General features: G+C 56.5%; 2 protein-coding genes across 3 annotated transcripts; both read left to right on the top strand.

The window, feature by feature from the left end:
* Window positions 1-274: 274 nt before the first annotated feature.
* Window positions 275-9,925, top strand: FBXO24 (F-box protein 24). 2 transcript variants are annotated; one of them, XM_082645360.1, is made up of 10 exons: window positions 275-913; window positions 2,417-2,515; window positions 2,614-2,797; window positions 3,776-4,014; window positions 4,254-4,488; window positions 5,813-5,971; window positions 6,238-6,359; window positions 6,621-6,752; window positions 8,816-8,986; window positions 9,314-9,925. In XM_082645360.1, exons 1-10 carry the CDS (start codon window positions 737-739, stop codon window positions 9,677-9,679), a joined length of 1,884 nt encoding a protein of 627 aa, XP_082501486.1. In that variant the 5' UTR covers window positions 275-736; the 3' UTR covers window positions 9,680-9,925. The 2 variants fall into 2 exon arrangements, with proteins under 2 accessions (XP_082501486.1, XP_082501487.1); XM_082645361.1 differs by lacking the exon at window positions 8,816-8,986.
* Window positions 9,926-10,843: 918 nt separating this feature from the next.
* Window positions 10,844-16,095, top strand: PCOLCE (procollagen C-endopeptidase enhancer). Its single transcript, XM_082644187.1, has 9 exons — window positions 10,844-11,063; window positions 11,914-12,022; window positions 12,458-12,716; window positions 13,642-13,766; window positions 14,321-14,457; window positions 14,801-15,072; window positions 15,335-15,412; window positions 15,547-15,717; window positions 15,862-16,095. Exons 1-9 carry the CDS (start codon window positions 10,966-10,968, stop codon window positions 16,023-16,025), a joined length of 1,413 nt encoding a protein of 470 aa, XP_082500313.1. The 5' UTR covers window positions 10,844-10,965; the 3' UTR covers window positions 16,026-16,095.
* Window positions 16,096-17,564: the final 1,469 nt, after the last annotated feature.

The following is a 17,564-nucleotide window of genomic DNA, read 5'->3' on the forward strand; positions in this document are numbered from 1 at the left end:
CACATCCAGTCAAAAATCTCAGGAGTGGAGATGGAGCCAATCAGGACCAACCAGGAGGCGGGGACGTCGGCCCTCCACTAGAAGGGATAGAGGCCGAGAAACGCAAACCCTGGTCCTCTTCCAACGAAAACCAATCGCAAGCCAGATACAGGCGAGTGACTGTCAAGAGGGCCAATTAGACCCTCCAGAGGGAACCTGGCCCGGCCTCTTCTCTGAGGGACTGCTCTACCTACCAATAGCATGGGCGAGAAGTCTGTCCCTTCGGTAAGGAGGAGGCCGGTGAGCTAGAACTTTGAGGTTGAGGTAAAGAATGTGAGTGGGGCACGCTGGGCTGGCTGGAAGCAGTGCAGGGACTGCAGTAGTGTGTGCGAGCTGGACGTGTTAGGGAGCGAGCCAGCTTTGAGGGCGCCAGGGTGACCGTGGGGATGGGGGGAGCGCGAGGCAAGGTGATTCCTGAGGCTAGTGTACAGAGGGTCGTTGCAGCCGAAGGGACCGTGGATGCCATTCTGGCTGCGGAGACCGAGGCCCCGCGACAGTCTCCGGAGTCCGGGCGGACGTGTGGCTTCTCAGGAGCTGGAAAGGCCCAGCTCAACTCCTCCAGGGAGGGTTAAGGGAGACCGGGAAAGCCTCGAAAATACCGCCCGGCCTACACCCCTGCCCAAAGGAGCGCGCCTGGGCAGGAATTGTGATGATCAGAAGGGACCACCCCACCTAGAAGAAGTCCTTCGTTTTACAAATGAGGAAACTGAGGCGGAGGGAAGTCGATGAGCTGTCAAGAGCAAACAGCAGGTTACTGACAGCTCGCACTAGAAGCCAGGCTTCCTCCTGCATCAGCTTTTGCGGTGGACTGTTTTCTGTTCGTACCCTCTTCTTTGCCTCCCGAGGTGAAATGGACTGGATCAACGGGACCCAGGTACAAGAGGAAGCTGCAGATACTTGTGCCGTCTGCTGAGAGATCTTAGCATCCTGTTAGGTGGCATAAGGACCTAATATAATCCACTTCATTGGTTACTAGTTGCCAAGCCACAAATAGCTGAAGGTTCTTTCCCATAAACCACATCTCACACGTTGACATTCCGAAACATTTATCGAATTATTAAAATTCCATCCTACGTGTCCCAAACGAGCTGTTTACTAGTCCGTCTGAATAAGGGAGTTTGATTGGATGGTTGACTGTCTTTTAGCTAACACAGAAAACAAATGAGTCTATAATACTATGCAGCTGAGGGCTGGTTGTCCAGGCCTGGATTCCTCAGTTCCTGGGAGAGCCAGCTACCCCTTGGATGGATTGGTGTAGACCCTCTGCCCCAACGTGGACACACAGCCCCAGACCCTGCTGTTTCTCATCCATGTCATCCCCCTCCCCGCATAAGAGTAAGTTAATAGCTTAGACTCCGGGAGATAACCTAAGCTTTCAGAGTAAATCCGTCCCTTTCTTCCACCTTAAGACGTTGCCCTTCATACATGCAGTCATGTTACTGTCCCAGGAAAGCAGTCTGCTTTTTGATGTGTTTTTCCTGAGTCTGTGCTCAGCTGTGCCCACTTTCATGTGATGCCTGCTTTCATGAGATAGATGGTCTAATTAGCAGGGTCACCTTGCCCCCTCACATGTCAAACTGAGTTTATACTGTTTTTTTTTTTTTTTGAGTTTATATCCTTGAGCTACAAATCCCCTGGAGGCTCTGGCCTGCTGAGATGTGAAGAATTCACCAGTGTCTCTCTACACTTAGTACTAAAAGGGTATCAAGTGGAAAAACCTCCTACTACTCCCTTAAAGTAAAGACCTCGTCTACCAGTAGTCCACATTTTATTGCTCCTGTCCTGTGCATATCCCATGAGCCACTGGGTGGCTAGAACTGGGCTAGAACCAAGGAGCTAAGAGAAATAGGTCACAGTGGCTGGGTGGTGAGGTCACAGAGAGGTTTGACCCAGACTCCATGAGGGAGGGGCCTAGGAGGCAAAGGGGCCCCAGAGGTTCCCCAAGCCCAGGCAGGGGGCATGGTGTGGGAAAGGCAGCAGGGACAAAGGCCAGGGAGCTGAGTACAAGGGGCCAAGGGGCCCGGAGAGATGAGGGCGGGAGCAGGGAGCGGGCAGTCAGGATGGTGAGGAGAAGCCGGAGACGGAAGCTGCAAAAAGTCACCAGGCTCTGCGGACCGGAGGAGGGGCTCAGGGTGAGGGGCGGGGGGGCGAAGCAAGGGAAGGGCAGCAAGATGGCAGCCAGAGATCAGGGGAGGGGTTATGTGGAGAAGTTGGACAGAGAACAAGGCAGACAGGGAAGGGTAAACCCACGGACCTAGGGAGAAAGATGGGAGGATTTGACAGCCCAGAGCCCCAAGGTAGTGGTTGGTAAGTAGTTAACAGAAGGAAGAGGCATGACCCTCATGGAACCCCTGTATACCCCCTTCTCCTTGGGTAGGTGAAGCGGAGCTGCCCTTCATGTGGCCCAGAGCCTTGGGGTGAAGAGAAGAAGGGGAGAGGAAACCCTATATCTGTTCAGTTGATCCCCCCAGAATTGGTGAGTCCTTGGCGGGGGGCAGGTTGGTGCTGAGAATAAAGGACTGGGGGCCACTGAGGGGCCCCCATGACCCCTGCTTTCCCCTCCTGCCCCCACAGGTGGAGCACATCATCTCATTCCTCCCAGTCCGAGATGTAGTCTCTCTAGGTCAGACCTGCCACTACCTCCACGAAGTCTGCGACTCTGAGAGCGTGTGGAGACGCATCTGTCACCGGCTCAGTCCTCGCCTTCGACAGCAGGGTTCTGGAGTCCTGCCCTGGAAGAGAGCTGCGATTCTGAACTGTACACCTTCCCGGGAACCTCTAGTTCTCTCTGCTTCTGTCCTACCTTATTCTGGGATCCCTCCTGCTCCATAAAATTGCCTGATGACCTCAGTATTCCCAGCCAACCTTCCAGGGCCCCTTTCTCTGGAAGAAACTTGTTAGATTTAAACATACTCCAACAAGGACTTACTCCAAGTCTCTAGAGCTGCTCTCTGACAGACATTACCACCCAGAGCCCCCATTCCTAGCATCCCTGCCAAGTTGCCCACCATATTCAAGCTCTTCCAAATCTTACCTTGAGACATCCTCCTCTCCCCAAACCTGGAGTTTTCCCTCCTCTAAACCAGGATTTTTCAACCTTGTCACTATTAAAACTTTGAGCCAAATAATTCTTTGCAGGGGGCAGGTGCTGTCCTTTGCATGGTAGGATGTTTAGTAACATCCCTGGCCTCTACCCACTAGATGCCAGTAGCACCTCCCCCAGCTCTGACAGCCAATGTCCCCCGAGGGACAAAAATCACCCCCAGGTTGAGAAATAGGCTCTAATCCCCTCCCTTCCCAGGGAGCCCCTATCCAATAACTTCGTCTCACACGACGGAAATGAAGGGAGATGCAGATAGCAGATCCAGAGCTAGGGGTGTGGAAGGGTTACTGGCCTTTCCCAGTCATTCTTTTTCACACCTCTTTCTGCTTGTCTATGCATTCTTATATTTCCTTTGATGTCTCTGATGCAAGTTTGGACCAAAGAGGTGCTCACTTAGAAGCATGTGTGTGGCCCTGGGCTGAGGTGGGGCAGAGAACTTTAGTTCAGACATGGGGCATAATTTCAGATATCTTCTGAGCTTTCCACGTGCCCTTTGGAAAGGGTCTTTCCCCAGGCCTGGGGATGGAGAGGAGCTAAACACTCATCCACTGAGAAATCTGGCTTGCCCAAGCTCTGTTTCATCTCCTTTGTGCCTCCCGACCCCTTAAACCTCCCTCTCCTTCCCTTCTGCAGACACGAAGGGCCTGTATTTCCAGGCATTTGGGGGCCGCCACCACAGTCTCAGCAAGAGTGTAGCCCCCGTGCTGGCCCAAGGCTACCGCCGCTTCTTGCCCACCAGGGACCACATCTTCATTCTTGACTACACGGGGACCCTCTTCTTCCTCAAAAATGCCCTGGTCTCCTCCACCCTTGGCCAGATCCAGTGGAAGCGGGCCTGCCGCTATGTTGTGTTGTGTCAAGGAGCCAAGGATGTGAGTTACCAGGACCCCGGCAGCTGAGATCCCACCTCTTTTCCGGGAACCCAGAGCCCACACCAGTCCTGAGGCGGCATCCTCAGGACAGCCGCCCTCCGATACCAGGAACTGGAAACCAAGTTCGCCTTTCCCAGTCCTAGACCCAAGTATCTCATCTCCCACCCCAGGATCCAGCTGCCCCAGCCTCATCCCACTGCAAGGCTGGAGATCCCGGACACCTTTGTCTTTTCCTACAGTTTGCCTCGGACCCGAGAGGTGACACAGTTTACCGTAAATACCTCTACGTGTTGGCCACTCGGGAGCAGCCGGGAGTGGTGGCCACAACCCACAGCCAGTCCTGCAACTGTGTCGAGGTCTACCTGCAGTCCAGCGGGCAGCGGATCTTCACGATGACCTTCCACCACTCCATGAGCTTCAAACAGATCATGCTGGTTGGTCAGGAGACCCAGCGGGCCCTGCTGCTCCTCACAGGTGAGGCTTAAAGCAGTGGTTTGCAAACTGTTTCCTGCAGCTTCTTCAGGACCCGCGGCAGTGGGTGGGGAAGGAGGCCTCTCACACTGGGCTCTGCATGCCACCTCGTCCTGGTCTCAAACCAAATAGCTCTGCTTTGGTCTGTCTCCTAGTCTAGGATTCTGCATAATGTGTCAGAGGAATAAAGGGCCCTGCTGCAAAAAAAGTGGTTTGGAACCCACCCATCAGTAAATGCTTGACTGTTTTGTTTTGTTTTTTTTTAAATGATTATTTATTTATTTATTTTTGGCTGTGCTGGGTCTTCGTTGCTGTGTGCAGGCTTTTCTCTAGTTGGGGCGAGCGGGGGCTACTCTTCATTGTGATGCACGGACTTCTCATTGCGGTGGCTTCTTTTGTTGTGGAGCACGGGGCTCTAGGTGCACGGGCCTTAGTAGTTGTGGACTGTGGGCTTCAGTAGTTGTGGCTCACGGGCTCTAGAGCGCAGGCTCACCAGTTGAGGTGCATGGACTTAGTTGTACCACGGCATATGGGATCTTCCCAGACCAGGGCTCGAACCCGTGTCCCCTGCATTGGCAGGTGGCTTCTCAAGCACTGCACCACCAGGGAAGCCCCTTTTGTTTTGTTTTGTTTGTCCTTGCCTCTCGGCTTATGGGATCTTCGTTCCCAGACCAGGGATTGAACCTGGGGCCACAGCAGTGAAAGCGCCGAGTCCTAACCACTGGACCGCCAGAGAGCGCCACTGATTTTTAAAATTCTAATCTCCCCAACCTCCATGCCAGGCACTGTACTTTATATGCCGAACTGTCCCTGTTTTCTGTGTTCCCTACACGTGACCACACTCCCAAGCCCCCAAGCCTGAGATCTTCTGGACTTCTTCTTTTTGTTTTGGCCTCACCATGCAGCTTGTGGGGTCTTAGTTCCCCAACCAGGGATCGAACCCAGGCCCCCTGCAGTGGAAGCTTTGGACTGCCAGGGAATTCCCCCCTTCTGAACTTCTTAATGCTAGGCAGGGCCCTGAATCCCCAGACATCATTCTTCCCAACACTCAAATTGGATTCTGCCAAATCCAACTGCTCAGTTTTCTCTGCACTCATCCCTCACACTGAAGAGCTCCCCTGGTTGATTTTCGGTGGTGAAGGCTGGAGGCTGGGGTACTTGAGGTCACTGCCCCCTTATTTCATCTCTACCCTTTTCCTTCCAGCCCCACTCTAGGGCAGCAAATGTCTCATCCTGTATGGCTTAGGGAGTCTCTTGGGAAGTTAATGTGGTTATTGGAGGGTCCCCTCCCCCACACAGTTGTCTGCCTCCCCGCCCCCTCCCCCAGAGGAAGGAAAGATCTACTCTTTGGTAGTGAATGAAACCCAGCTGGACCAGCCACGCTCCTGTACGGTTCAGCTGGCCTTGAGGAAGGTGTCCCGCTGCCTCCCTCACCTGCGTGTGGCCTGCATGGCTTCCAACCAGAGCAGTACTCTCTACATTACCGGTAAGAGCCACTTCCCTTCTTCTCCAGACCCCAGTCTTGGACAGACCTTCCAGATACAGAACCCTCCCTTATCCTTATTCCAGCTCTGTGGGGGACCCATAGAGCATCCTAGTCAAAAGAGGTGTTTAAGCTCCCAGACATCATAGCTGGTGCATTTCTAGTGGGCGTGAGACTCTCCAGATCTTAGATCTTTCATCCCAGGTAGGGCCTGATCCCTAGGAAATGGGTGCCCAAAGCTGCTGAGCTGAGGGCTCCCAACCCCCCAGACCAGGGGGGAGTGTATTTTGAGGTGCATACTCCAGGGGTGTATCGTGATCTCTTTGGGACCCTTCAAGCCTTTGACCCTGTGGACCAGCAGATGCCACTTGCGCTCTCACTGCCTGCCAAGGTAGGATCCTGGAGTGGGGTGGGGCAGACCAGAGGGGGCGGGGCCTTAGGGGGCCTGCAAGGTACTGAAGGTCTGAAACAGGAGCAGGAATCAAATGATTGATCAGGGAGGGACAAGGGACCCAGGGAGAGGGGTGACATAGAGGGCAAGGCCAAAAGCGATCAGCTGGGTGTGGCAGGTTAGCAGTTGTGAGATTCTGGAGCTCAGAGTTCCCCTGGAGACAACTGAAGGCCCAGTCCTCCTTTCTACCTTACCTCCTAGGTCCTATTCTGTGCTCTTGGCTACAATCATCTTGGCCTGGTGGATGAATTTGGCCGAGTCTTTATGCAGGGAAATAACAGATATGGGCAGCTGGGAACTGGGGACAAAATGGACCGAGGGGAACCCACACAGGTGAGATTGCTTCCCAGCTACTCTCATCTTGCCCCCCTTCCTCTAATTCCCTGACCCCTGGATCTCTCCACATCTCTAATTTCCATAGAATCCACTTTCTACTCCCTAGGACGTTAAGCCAACCAGTTTGTAATGCCTGTGCTACTGTATCTCGCCCGGGGTTGGCACCACAAGGTGCATTCTGTGTGGCTCATGCTCTAAGTGCAGTAGGAGTTTAATGAAGCAGGGAGACCTGGGTGGGCTGAAGTAACTCCAAGAGGTGAGATGTAAGCAGGGCCTAGTGGGTTAGATAGGATTCGGGTGGGTACAGGGAAAGACATCCTATGTAATGGGGATGGGGACGAAGCTTGCACATCCCTGGGACGGTGGAAGGCCCAGCCTGACCAGAGCAGAGTGTGTTTTGGAACTCGGTAGCTACGAGGTGGTATAAGTGTTTGCGAGCCTACAGAAGTATCGATTTGGGAAAGAGCCGTTGCGGGTTCTGGAGCAGGAGAAGGCAACTCCCTGGATGATGGAGAACGGGTCACGTGGCCAGAGGGCACAGTGAGAGGGCCACTGGGAGGCTGCTGAATGACACCAGCATTTGAGACAGGGGACTGGAGCTGGTACAGTGGCAGCGGAAACAGAGAGGAATGGAGATATGAGGTGTAGTGAAAGAAAATGAACAGTCTCTGGAAACTGACTAGATACGAGGACAGTGGGGTAGGACAAAGGTGGCTCTGGCAATAGACATGGTAAACATGCCAGTGGGCGAGGAATGCTGGTTTGAGGAGAAAATGTGAATTTAGGCTTTTTCTTTGCAGTGAGAGTAAAACACTAAAGTAGAAATGTCTAGCTGGATTCCAAGTTGGAACAAGGTTGAAATGACAAAAGTAGAGGCAGAGGGGCAAAGCTGGGTGGTCGCCATGATTGTGGGTGGAGGGACTGAAAGAGCTGTCTCTCAGAGAGAGACACACCCTCAAATGCCACATCTCGCAGGCCATGGGCACAGAAGGTTTCACCCAGGAGGGGGTGGTGACAGTGATAGTGTAGGAATATGCTCCCTGACATGGAAGGATGGCTATGCCATATTTTTCAGTGAAAAAAAAAAAAAATTCGTGAAATGGTTTACACAGCACAATCCCATTTTGGTTTAAAAATATACAACTTTGCGTGTATATATTTGCTGAGGCAACAGTGAGGAAGAATATCCAGCAAGATGTTAATAGTGGGTGGTGGGGCTTCCAGTGATTTTTAAATGAATTTTTGCTTGCCAGTATTTTATAATTTTCCTGTAATGGCCGTGAAATTACTTATCTATGTCTTCAAAAGTAAAGCGCTCACAGTCTCAGGAACAAGCGTGCAGGAGAGGCCCTGGGATTTGGCTGCTGGGAGATCCAGTGCCTTTGGAAAAAAGTTGTAGCATAGTGGGGAGAGAAGCCAGATAACAGAGGGTTCAGGTGAGACTGGCTGTGGTGAGACCAAGAATGTGGTCCACTTCAGACTGATCACGTAGCCAGTCCTACTGCCTAAAAGACAGAGGTAGGAAGCAGCAGAAATCAGGTGGAGATGTTTCTCCAAAAGAGTGGCCATTTTAAAAGATAAAGATATGACAGACTGAAAATGCTAGAGACGACGGAAGGAAGGACTCAGTGGGAGGCAGGTCCTTCCAGGGGCCTAACCTGGAACTACACAGGGACAGGGAGGAAGGCTCTTCCTCCCCCGAGGCTGGAAGGCAGAATGAGAGACTGGACAGGCCCAGGCCTGGGGGATGAGACCAGGGAGCAGATAGCAGGCCCTGGCCTCAGGCAACAGGGCTGTTTTCCAGGGAGCTGAGAGGAGGGACCAACGGACGTGCTAGCGCCCCTGTGGTCAGACTGGGGCTGCAGGAGAACCAAGGAGGAGTGATAGCTGCCTGTCTGCAGTCGGCAGGGCGGACCTCGTTGGGAAGGGGGAGGGTACTCTGGGGCCCACCTCCTCCCTCCCCTAGCTTCCCTAGGGGAAGCTGTCACCCTTCTCCAACCCGGCCCCTCCCCACGGTGCCTTGGTGTTCCCCACTTAGGGACCCTGCCCTGTGTTCTCAGGTACATTATCTGCAGCGCCCCGTTGCCCTGTGGTGTGGCCTCAACCACTCCCTGGTGCTGAGCCAGGGCTCAGACTTCAGCAAGGAGCTGCTGGGCTGTGGATGTGGGGCCAGAGGCCGCCTGCCAGGCTGGCCTAAGGGAAGTGCCTCCTTCGTTAAGCTCCACATCAAGGTCAGAGCAGGGTCCGGGGAGCGGGCAACCAGGGAGGGCCAGAGCAGTAGAGCCCACAGGACTGTAGCTGGGGCTCCCACAGGGACCCAGGGACCCCATCTTCCAGCACCACCCACCGCCCTTTCCTGCCACGTACCATGGCTCCTGGCTCTCTCCCTGAGCTGCCCCTGCTGGCCCGCTCCGACCTCACACAACCTTGGGGCTCAGCCAGCCAGCTCACTTGCTGGCTCAGGGCTGGTCTGAGCAGGACGAACACAACAGCTGGGGCTTCCTGGGAACCCCTTCCTGGGGCCCCACTCAGCCACACCCCTCTGTCTCTTCTCCAAGGTCCCTTTGTGTGCCTGCTCCCTCTGTTCTACCAGAGAGTGCCTCTACATTCTGTCCAGCCATGACATCGAGCACCATCCCGCCTACCGGGACCTACCAGCCAGCAGGGTGGCGGGGACCCCCGAGCCCAGCCTGGGGGCCGGAGCAGCCCAGGACCCTGGCGGGGTGGCGGCCCGGGCCTGTGAGCAGTACCTCAGCCAGATCCGCAGTTGCCCCACATTGCAGGGCCGCATGGAAAAGATGAAGGAGATCGTGGGCTGGATGCCCTTGATGGCTGCACAGAAGGATTTCTTCTGGGAGGCCCTGGACATGCTGCAGAGGGCTGCTGGAGGGGTTGGCCAAGGCTCCCCAACCCCTGACAGCTGACCCCCCTCTCCAGGTCTCACCCCTGGAGGGAGGGTCTGGCCCTGGGCCAAGGGCTAAGGAGAGGTGGAATGACAGCAATGAACTCTGTGTGTGCGCGCGTGGGGAGGGGGATGCAGTGGGCTAGGGCCTGCTGGACAGGCCAGGGTGGGACTGTTTTGTAAAATGTTCAGGGAGCTACCCAGGAGGGGCCCCCAACCTGACCATCATGGACAAAAGATTTGATGGACAAATAGAATAAAAGGCTGAGTGAGGCCCGGTTTGTAACCCTGGGGCCTGGGAGGAACGTGGGGCGGGGTGGGGGGGAGGGGTGGGCAGGCAGAGTGGACGCAGCTCAGGCTGTCAGTTGCTGCAGAGCTGACAGCACCTGGATCCTTCAGCTTCCTTTTCTCTCCAACGCCAAGACCTGATGCCTACTTGGTTCCGCCACTTGGATCCTCTGTCCATCAGACTGAGAAAGGCGCTTCCTCTGACTTCAGGATGCTTCCTACCCATTTCCCTTCATCCCTGTGAAGCCAAACCACCACCACCACCCCGCCCCCCCCCCGCTCTCCTCCTCCTGTTTCCCTTCCAGATCTGATCTCACATGTTGTCCTTTCCCTTACTTTCTACTCCATCCTCCTCTTCCTCAATAAGGAAGACACTCCCTTTACCCACATAGCATGCCTCCCTGCCCCCACCCATACCTCCAAATATTTGGGAGAGAAGATGGGTGAGCAGAATTCTTCCTCTGTGGCCTAGTCTGGCCCGGGTATGGAGAGGACAGTAGACATTTGAAGTGGAAAATAAACTGGAGCAGAGGGTGGTCAGGAAGTGGGTAAGTGATTAGAGGTTGGCAGTCCAGGGAAGGACTTCCTCTGGGTGCTGAGGAAGCAGGAATGGGGAGGATCACAGGTGGGCTGGAGAGTCCCCAGGAAAGACCCGAGGCTGTGTTGGAAGGATGCTCGGGCACTGGACAGAGTGGGCTTGCAGATGACATGACTGGACGGTCTGGATTATGCTGAAAGCCTGATGCTCCCTCTGCCCTTCATTGCTCCACCCCCGCTCCCACACTGGGTCAGTATTTATGTGTCCTGGACCTAGAGAGGCCCCTGGAATCGCCACTGTCCCGGCTCTCCTCTCCCTGTTCCGCCTTCCCAGCCGCCCGCCCCACTGGCCAGTCCCCACGCCCACACGCCCAAGGCTGCCTCATCTGGCACCGATTATCCCCGCTGCTGCTGCTGCTGCCGCTGCTGCTACACTCAGCTGCTGCCTCTGTCTTGAGGACCCCAGCGCCTCTCCCTCGGGCCATGCTGCCTGCTACCACAGCCTCCCTCTTGGGGCCCCTCCTCACTGCCTGGGCCCTGCTGCTGCCTTTCACCCAGGGCCAGAGCCCCAACTACACCAGGTAGGTCTCTCGGCACCTTCCAGATGGCTTGAGTGAACTTCAGATCCCTGATTCCTGGGGGGCTATGCCTGTGGATCTTGTAGATTCTTTTGCTAACACACCACCCGCCCAGATCTCCCACAGCCCTCACCCTTCTCTGGCCCCCAAGTCCTCCTTCCCTGCTGCAAGACCACTGTCTCCTGCGGTCACCACTGCTCCCCACTCCTCCACCCTCCGTCCTCTGCCCTCTAAGTCTCCCCACCTACCCAGACCCTTGGCCCCCCCATGGAACCTGAGAGCACCAACACCTTGAACTTGCCTGGTAGCTGTACATCTGGATTCCAGGAGGGAATTAGAGACTGGCGGGGGGGGGAAGAGGGGGCTGCAAGTGGGAGACGTGGGAGTCAGTCACCGCAGTAGTTAGCTGGAACCGGAGCAGGGCAAAGGTTGGGAGCGCAGGGCCCTGGCTGCTACTTCTCCCTCACCTCCCTGCCCCCTCACCCCCCCACCTCGAGGCTGTGTCCACATCTGGAAGTAGTTAGGCCGCTCCAGGCCCTGACTGCCAGGCAGGGCGAGGGGGGAGAATGACGGAGGGGGGCCAAGGAGGATTCCAGGAATTCCTGCTGGGGTGGGGGTGGGAACTCTGAGGGGCTGGAGGGACAGCCAAGTTGCTGGTCCCACTTTTTCCTGATTCTCTGCTGGAGTATTTCCCACCCCAGTCCCGTCCCCGCTGGCTGAGGCCGCCTCGAATCCTTCGGGCCTCCCTCCCTCATCCCCCTGGCTGCCCTTCTTGGTACCCCCATGCTCATTGCCCTACCCCAGTCCCTGCACCACTCCCCGACTCAGGCCTGACCTCTCTTCTGTTCTGCAGACCTGTGTTCCTGTGTGGAGGGGATGTGACAGGGGAGTCGGGTTACCTGGCAAGCGAGGGTTTCCCTAACCTCTACCCCGCCAATAAGGAGTGCGTCTGGACGATAACGGTGAGGAGGCCCCTCTGGCCGCCGTCCCCTTGTCCAAGTCTCTCCGAGGCCTGGGTCCAGGCAGCCAGAGGCCAGACTGCTAAGGGAACCCCCCTCCCGGCAAGGACCGCCGCTTCTCCCTGGGGAAGTCCCAGCCCCCTCCCCTCTGGTCACTGACAGCATCAGTGTCCACAGTAACACATGGCAAGCATCCTCACACCTTAACTCAGAGCCTGCTTCTCCATTCCCACCTTCATCCCCATCCCCTCTGGTCTCTCCACAGACCTCAGGTCTTGTCCCCTGCACAAGCCACAAGCCCTCTGCTCTGCATCCTGATGGGGTCCCCACCGCTTCAGGCCTAGTTTCTGTAGGAAATGCTTGGGGAAAAAGAGGTGCCCTCTGCCTGGTTGTGTCTGGCCTGACTTTGCAGGTCCCCGACCCTGTCCCCACCATCAGGTCCCTGAGGGCCAGACTGTGTCCCTCTCCTTCCGAGTCTTTGACCTGGAGCTGCACCCCTCCTGCCGTTATGACGCTCTGGAGGTCTTTGCCGGGCCTGGAACCTCAGGCCAGCGGCTCGGACGCTTCTGCGGGACCTTCCGGCCAGCGCCCTTAGTCGCCCCCGGCAACCAGGTGACCCTGAGGATGACATCGGACGAGGGCACGGGAGGACGAGGCTTCCTGCTCTGGTACAGCGGGCGGTCCACCTCAGGCACTGGTGAGACCTCCCTCATCTCCGCTGTTCCCCTCTCCTGGCCCCGCCCCCGGCGCAGGCCCCACCCCAGCCTTAACCTCCACCCCAAGAGCCTGGGACCCCCATTATCTCCCTTACCCTTTTTCCTCACTAACCGCCCCTTCAGTCCCTCCTCCCCGTCTTCTCTCCCCACCTTCCCGCTCCCACCCACCCCCTCTTCCAGGCCCCCGCCCAGGCGCGAGGCGGAAATGGGTCACCGACCCGCGGGTGGAATGGGCGGCCTGGGGTTACTGGGACGGTGAGTAACTGCCCGCCCCCGTCCGCAATCGGGCTCCCTCAGACGGGCGCGAGGGGGCACCCCCAGGTTGGGGGACTAGGTTCCCCCAACCCGGAGCCCCCTACACCCAGCCCGGGGGCTCCCGATTGCGGTCCCATCACCTCCTCCTGGCGGCAGAAGTCTCCCCTAAAATGTTTGAGGGACTTCCCCAAAGGGGCCTCGGGGCTGTGCCCAAATTTGAGGGCACCCTCACAACATGGGGACTCTCCAGCTGCGACGGGGACTTTTCTGCCGGGCCGGGGAGATGGGATCTTCCAGGGGAAGAGGAGCGAGGTGGCCTCGCGATGTGGCTTCGCGATGTGGCCTCGGGTCAGGGGGAGGGGCAAGAAGGGAGCGTGTCCAGTCAATTCCTCCTCCCCCTACCACCGCCCGCCTGGGTGCCCGGCGGTCCAAGACTTACCCCCCCCACCGCGGTCCAAGACCTCCCGGAGCCCCGCTCCTCCGAGCCCCATCTCTGCTAACCTACCCCCTTCTTCCTCCCTCTCTTCTCGCCCCATCATCCCGAGACCCAGACATCTGAGCTTTCTGCACGGGCTCCCAGCCTAGAGTTCTCCTCCAGCTGACCGAGGGTCTCCACCGCCCCCCACCCCCACTCCTCTCTCCCATCCCTAGAGCACCAATTTTGCGGGGGGCGGCTGGAGAAGGCCCAGGGAACCCTGACCACGCCCAACTGGCCCGAGTCCGATTACCCCCCGGGCATCAGCTGTTCCTGGCACATCATCGCGCCCCCGGACCAGGTACTGACCCCCTGCCCGGGCTGCCCTCGGGGACCCAGGCGGCGTCCTCCAGTATGCAGCCTGCAAAGATTTATTGAACATCTACAATGTCCCGAGCACTGAGCTTGCATGGTGGGCAGCAAAAACAGACCCAGACCTGCTTGCACCCAAACAAAAAATGTCAAATTACGACTGTGACGAACCTTACGAGAGCGAGGTACCCGATGCTGATATATAAACTGATTTGTGCGTGTGTGTGTGTGTGTGTGTGTGTGTGTGTGTGAGTAGTGGTGGTGGAGGTGGATTCTGGGTCTGTTCCTTGAGAATGAGCCAGGACTTGACCTTGCGGACTACGGCGAACGAGGCCACTGCAGGGCCCCCGTGGATGTGTGTTTTCCTCCGAGCTGTGTGAATGCATTAAGAGGGGGGCTGGAGGGCACGCGGGAGGCGAGCGAGGAGGCCGCGGCAAGCGCCCCAGAGGCGGCGGCCGGGCGGAGGAGGTGAGAGGCGAGAGCTCCGCTCCCTCGGCTGCCCGGGGTCCCGCCGCGCAGCCTCCGCCTCTGCCCCGCCGCCAGGTGATCTCACTGACCTTCGGGAAGTTTGACCTGGAGCCCGACTCCTACTGCCGCTACGATTCGGTCAGCGTGTTCAACGGCGCCGTGAGCGACGACGCCAAGCGGCTGGGGAAGTTCTGCGGCGACACAGCCCCGGGGTGAGGGGGCGGCACCTGGGTGGGTGATGGCGTCCGGGAGTCTCCGCCGCGCCTGGTGCGGGAGCGGGGGGACAGCGCTGCTGGTGGGAGGGGCGGGGCTGAGCTGAAGCCGCAGGAGGCGAACCTGCCGGCCCCAAACGGGTGGGCGGAGCGGGTAGCGGCCCAGGCAGAAGACGAGGCTTGACGCCAGGCCTGGGGTCCGTGGATGGAGAGGCGAGTGGTGCTTGCGAAATCGGGAAGCTAACGCAGACAACCGAGGGGCAGAGGTGAAAAGGTCGCCGGCCTGGGTAGGGGCAGGATGCGCTGCCCGCCTGACACCTCCCCCAATGCCCCGCGCCCGCAGTCCCATCTCCTCCGAAGGGAACGAGCTCCTCGTCCAGTTCGTCTCGGACCTCAGCGTCACGGCCGACGGCTTCTCGGCCTCCTACAGGACCCTGCCGCGGGGCGCCACCGAAGGAGGGCCAGCCCGGAGGCCGGGGGAGGACGCCCGGCCGAGCCCCCCGTTCCTCGGCCCGGGCCCCAAGCCCGGAGCCGGGCCCAAAGTCAAGCCCAGAGTCCCACCTGAGGAGAAACCGAAGGCCGCGCCTAAGGCAGAGGCAACTCCGGTGGGCCCCGGTGAGTCTGGAAAGGCAGAGGAAGCGGACGCAGACTGAAGGGAGTTGTATCCGAGTTCCTTCCTGCGCTCATTCATTCATTCATTCAGTACAGCACCCACGGGTGCCGCCTCTGTGCTAATGGCTGGTACTGGGTGCTGGGACACGAAGCTGGATAGAGCTCTGAACAAGTTCAAAGCAGTGCGGCTTTTGTGGGGAAAGTGGTCCTTCCTACCTGCTGGGTAGGTTACCCTCCACAAACAGTGCCCCCTCCCCCCCCCCAGATGCACCCAGTGTCTCCTGCCCAAAACAGTGCCGGCGGGCAGGCACCTTGCAGAGCCACTTCTGTAACAGCGACCTGGGTAAGCAGCCCCGTCCCCCAGCTCTGCCCTTCCAGCTCCTCTAACCTCCCCTCCTGTCCCCAAAGCCCCCCTCCTTCTGGTTCCAGCCCTGCCCTGGCCTCCTGTCTCCTCACCTCTCCCTCTCTCTCCCACAGTGGTGACGGGAATGGTGAAGTCCATGGTTCGGGGCCCAGGGGAGGGCCTCACAGTCACTGTCAATCTCACTGGTGTTTACAAAACCGGAGGCCTGGACCTGCCCTCTCCCCCCACTGACACCTCCCTGAAGTTTTATGTGCCCTGCAAGCAGTGCCCCCCCATGAAGAAAGGTAACAGAGATGTGGGAAAATGTAGAGGGGGACTTAGCCTCATGAAAATGATGGAGGCAGTAGAATCTGAGGGACTGGGATGAGGGGGTACATCTATAAGGTCTCAGTTACACAAACTCTCAATCCCTTCCTCCTCTTCCCTAGGAATCAGTTATCTGCTGATGGGCCAGGTGGAAGAAAACAGAGGTCCGATCCTTCCTCCAGAGAGCTTCGTGGTTCTCTACCGGCCCACCCAGAACCAGATCCTCACCAACCTCAGCAAGAGGTGCCCCTCCAAGCCTGTTCAGGCTGCTGGATCCCAAGCCTGAGCCCAGGCCAGCCTCGGGACCCTGGCCCTAGGGACCCCTTTCTTATCCAAATAAATGTTTCTAGACTTGAGGAAGGGGTCACATGTCCATTCGTATGGTTTTGGTGCTCCTCTGGGGATTTGTTTTCATTCATTCATTAAACTCAACAGTTACTATACAGAAGAATGTAAGTCAAATCTTGTCACCCCTTTGCTCAAAATTCTCCCGTATTCTCAACACACACAGAAAATGGTAACTACGTGGAGGTGATGGATATGTAAATTAGCTTGATTGTGGTGATCTTTTCACAATGTCTACATATATCAAAACATCAAGTTGTACACCTTAAATATATACAATTTTTATATGTCAAAGATACCTCAGTAAAGCTGTTTACAAAAAAGAAATTAAGGGAATTCCCTGGCAGTCCAGCACTTTCCCTGCTGAAGGCTGGGGTTCAATCCCTGGCTGGGGAACTAAGATCCTGCAAGCTGCCTGGGGCAGCCAAAAAGGAACTAAAACAACTCTTCCATAGTTTCCCATCAGTCTCAGCATAAAATCCGAAGTCCTACTGTGGGCTCTAAGGCTCTAGGTGATCTGTGTCCTCCCTCCCACCTCATCTCATCTCTGAATATTGTCTCCCCTACAATCTCTTCCATCACACTGGCTCCTTGGCCATTTCTAGTACACACCTGCTTCCGGGATTTGCCTTTGCTGTTCCTTCTATCCGGAATTCTCTTCCACAGACATCTCCTGGCTCACTTACCTAACTTCAGTCAGATCTCAGCTCAGAAGTTCACCCTAGTCACTCATTCATTTGTGCATTCCAAATGGCAGGCACTGTTTTCGGTGCTGAGAATACAACAAAACAAAGTCGCTGCTCTTGTGGACAGGAGAGTAAATTCTACCTGAGCAGAGATAAACTAAAATAAACATGATGTCAAGTAGCTCTAGGAGTGCTCTGAAGAAAACAAAAGCATGGTAAGAGGACAGGCAAAGGGAGATTCTACATTTGATAGGGTGCTTAGAGAAGGCTTTCAGGTAACTTTGTTTTGCTCCGCTGCTAACCAAATGCGTGAGATTCTTCACCTTGTCGAGGCTGTTTCCTCGTCTGTAAGGGGAGCTGAAGATTCTGAATATTAATTCCCTCTGCAAATATGAGTGATTTCAAATATAAGTTCCGTGCAGGAAGGAATCAAGAGAAGTGCCCTGGCCTACGAACCGAGTCCAACTGGGAGCAACCTCCAACTCGTAGTACAGAAAACGGCTTTCATTGCTGCGGAAGCATCTAGGAGAACCTGGGACTGAAGTGGAGAAAGAGAGCTCCCTTGTGGAATGTGATTCTAGTGATTTGGACGGCCTCAGAGTGGGGAGGAAGGAACAAAGCCTGACTCCCATCCTCGCCCGGGCCCCTCTCCCCGACCTCGCCGCCCGACTTATTCCCGGGTTAGCGTTCTAGCCAGAGACGCTCGTAAAGTTTTTCGTCACTGGGATCAAGCCAATCACCTCTTTAGGTGCACCAATCGGTGTATACTTAGAGCTGAAACCAGTCCGCCCTGG

This window comes from Mesoplodon mirus (assembly GCF_964341445.2).
Source record: "Mesoplodon mirus genome assembly, chromosome: 15".
Lineage (NCBI taxonomy): Eukaryota > Metazoa > Chordata > Mammalia > Artiodactyla > Ziphiidae > Mesoplodon > Mesoplodon mirus.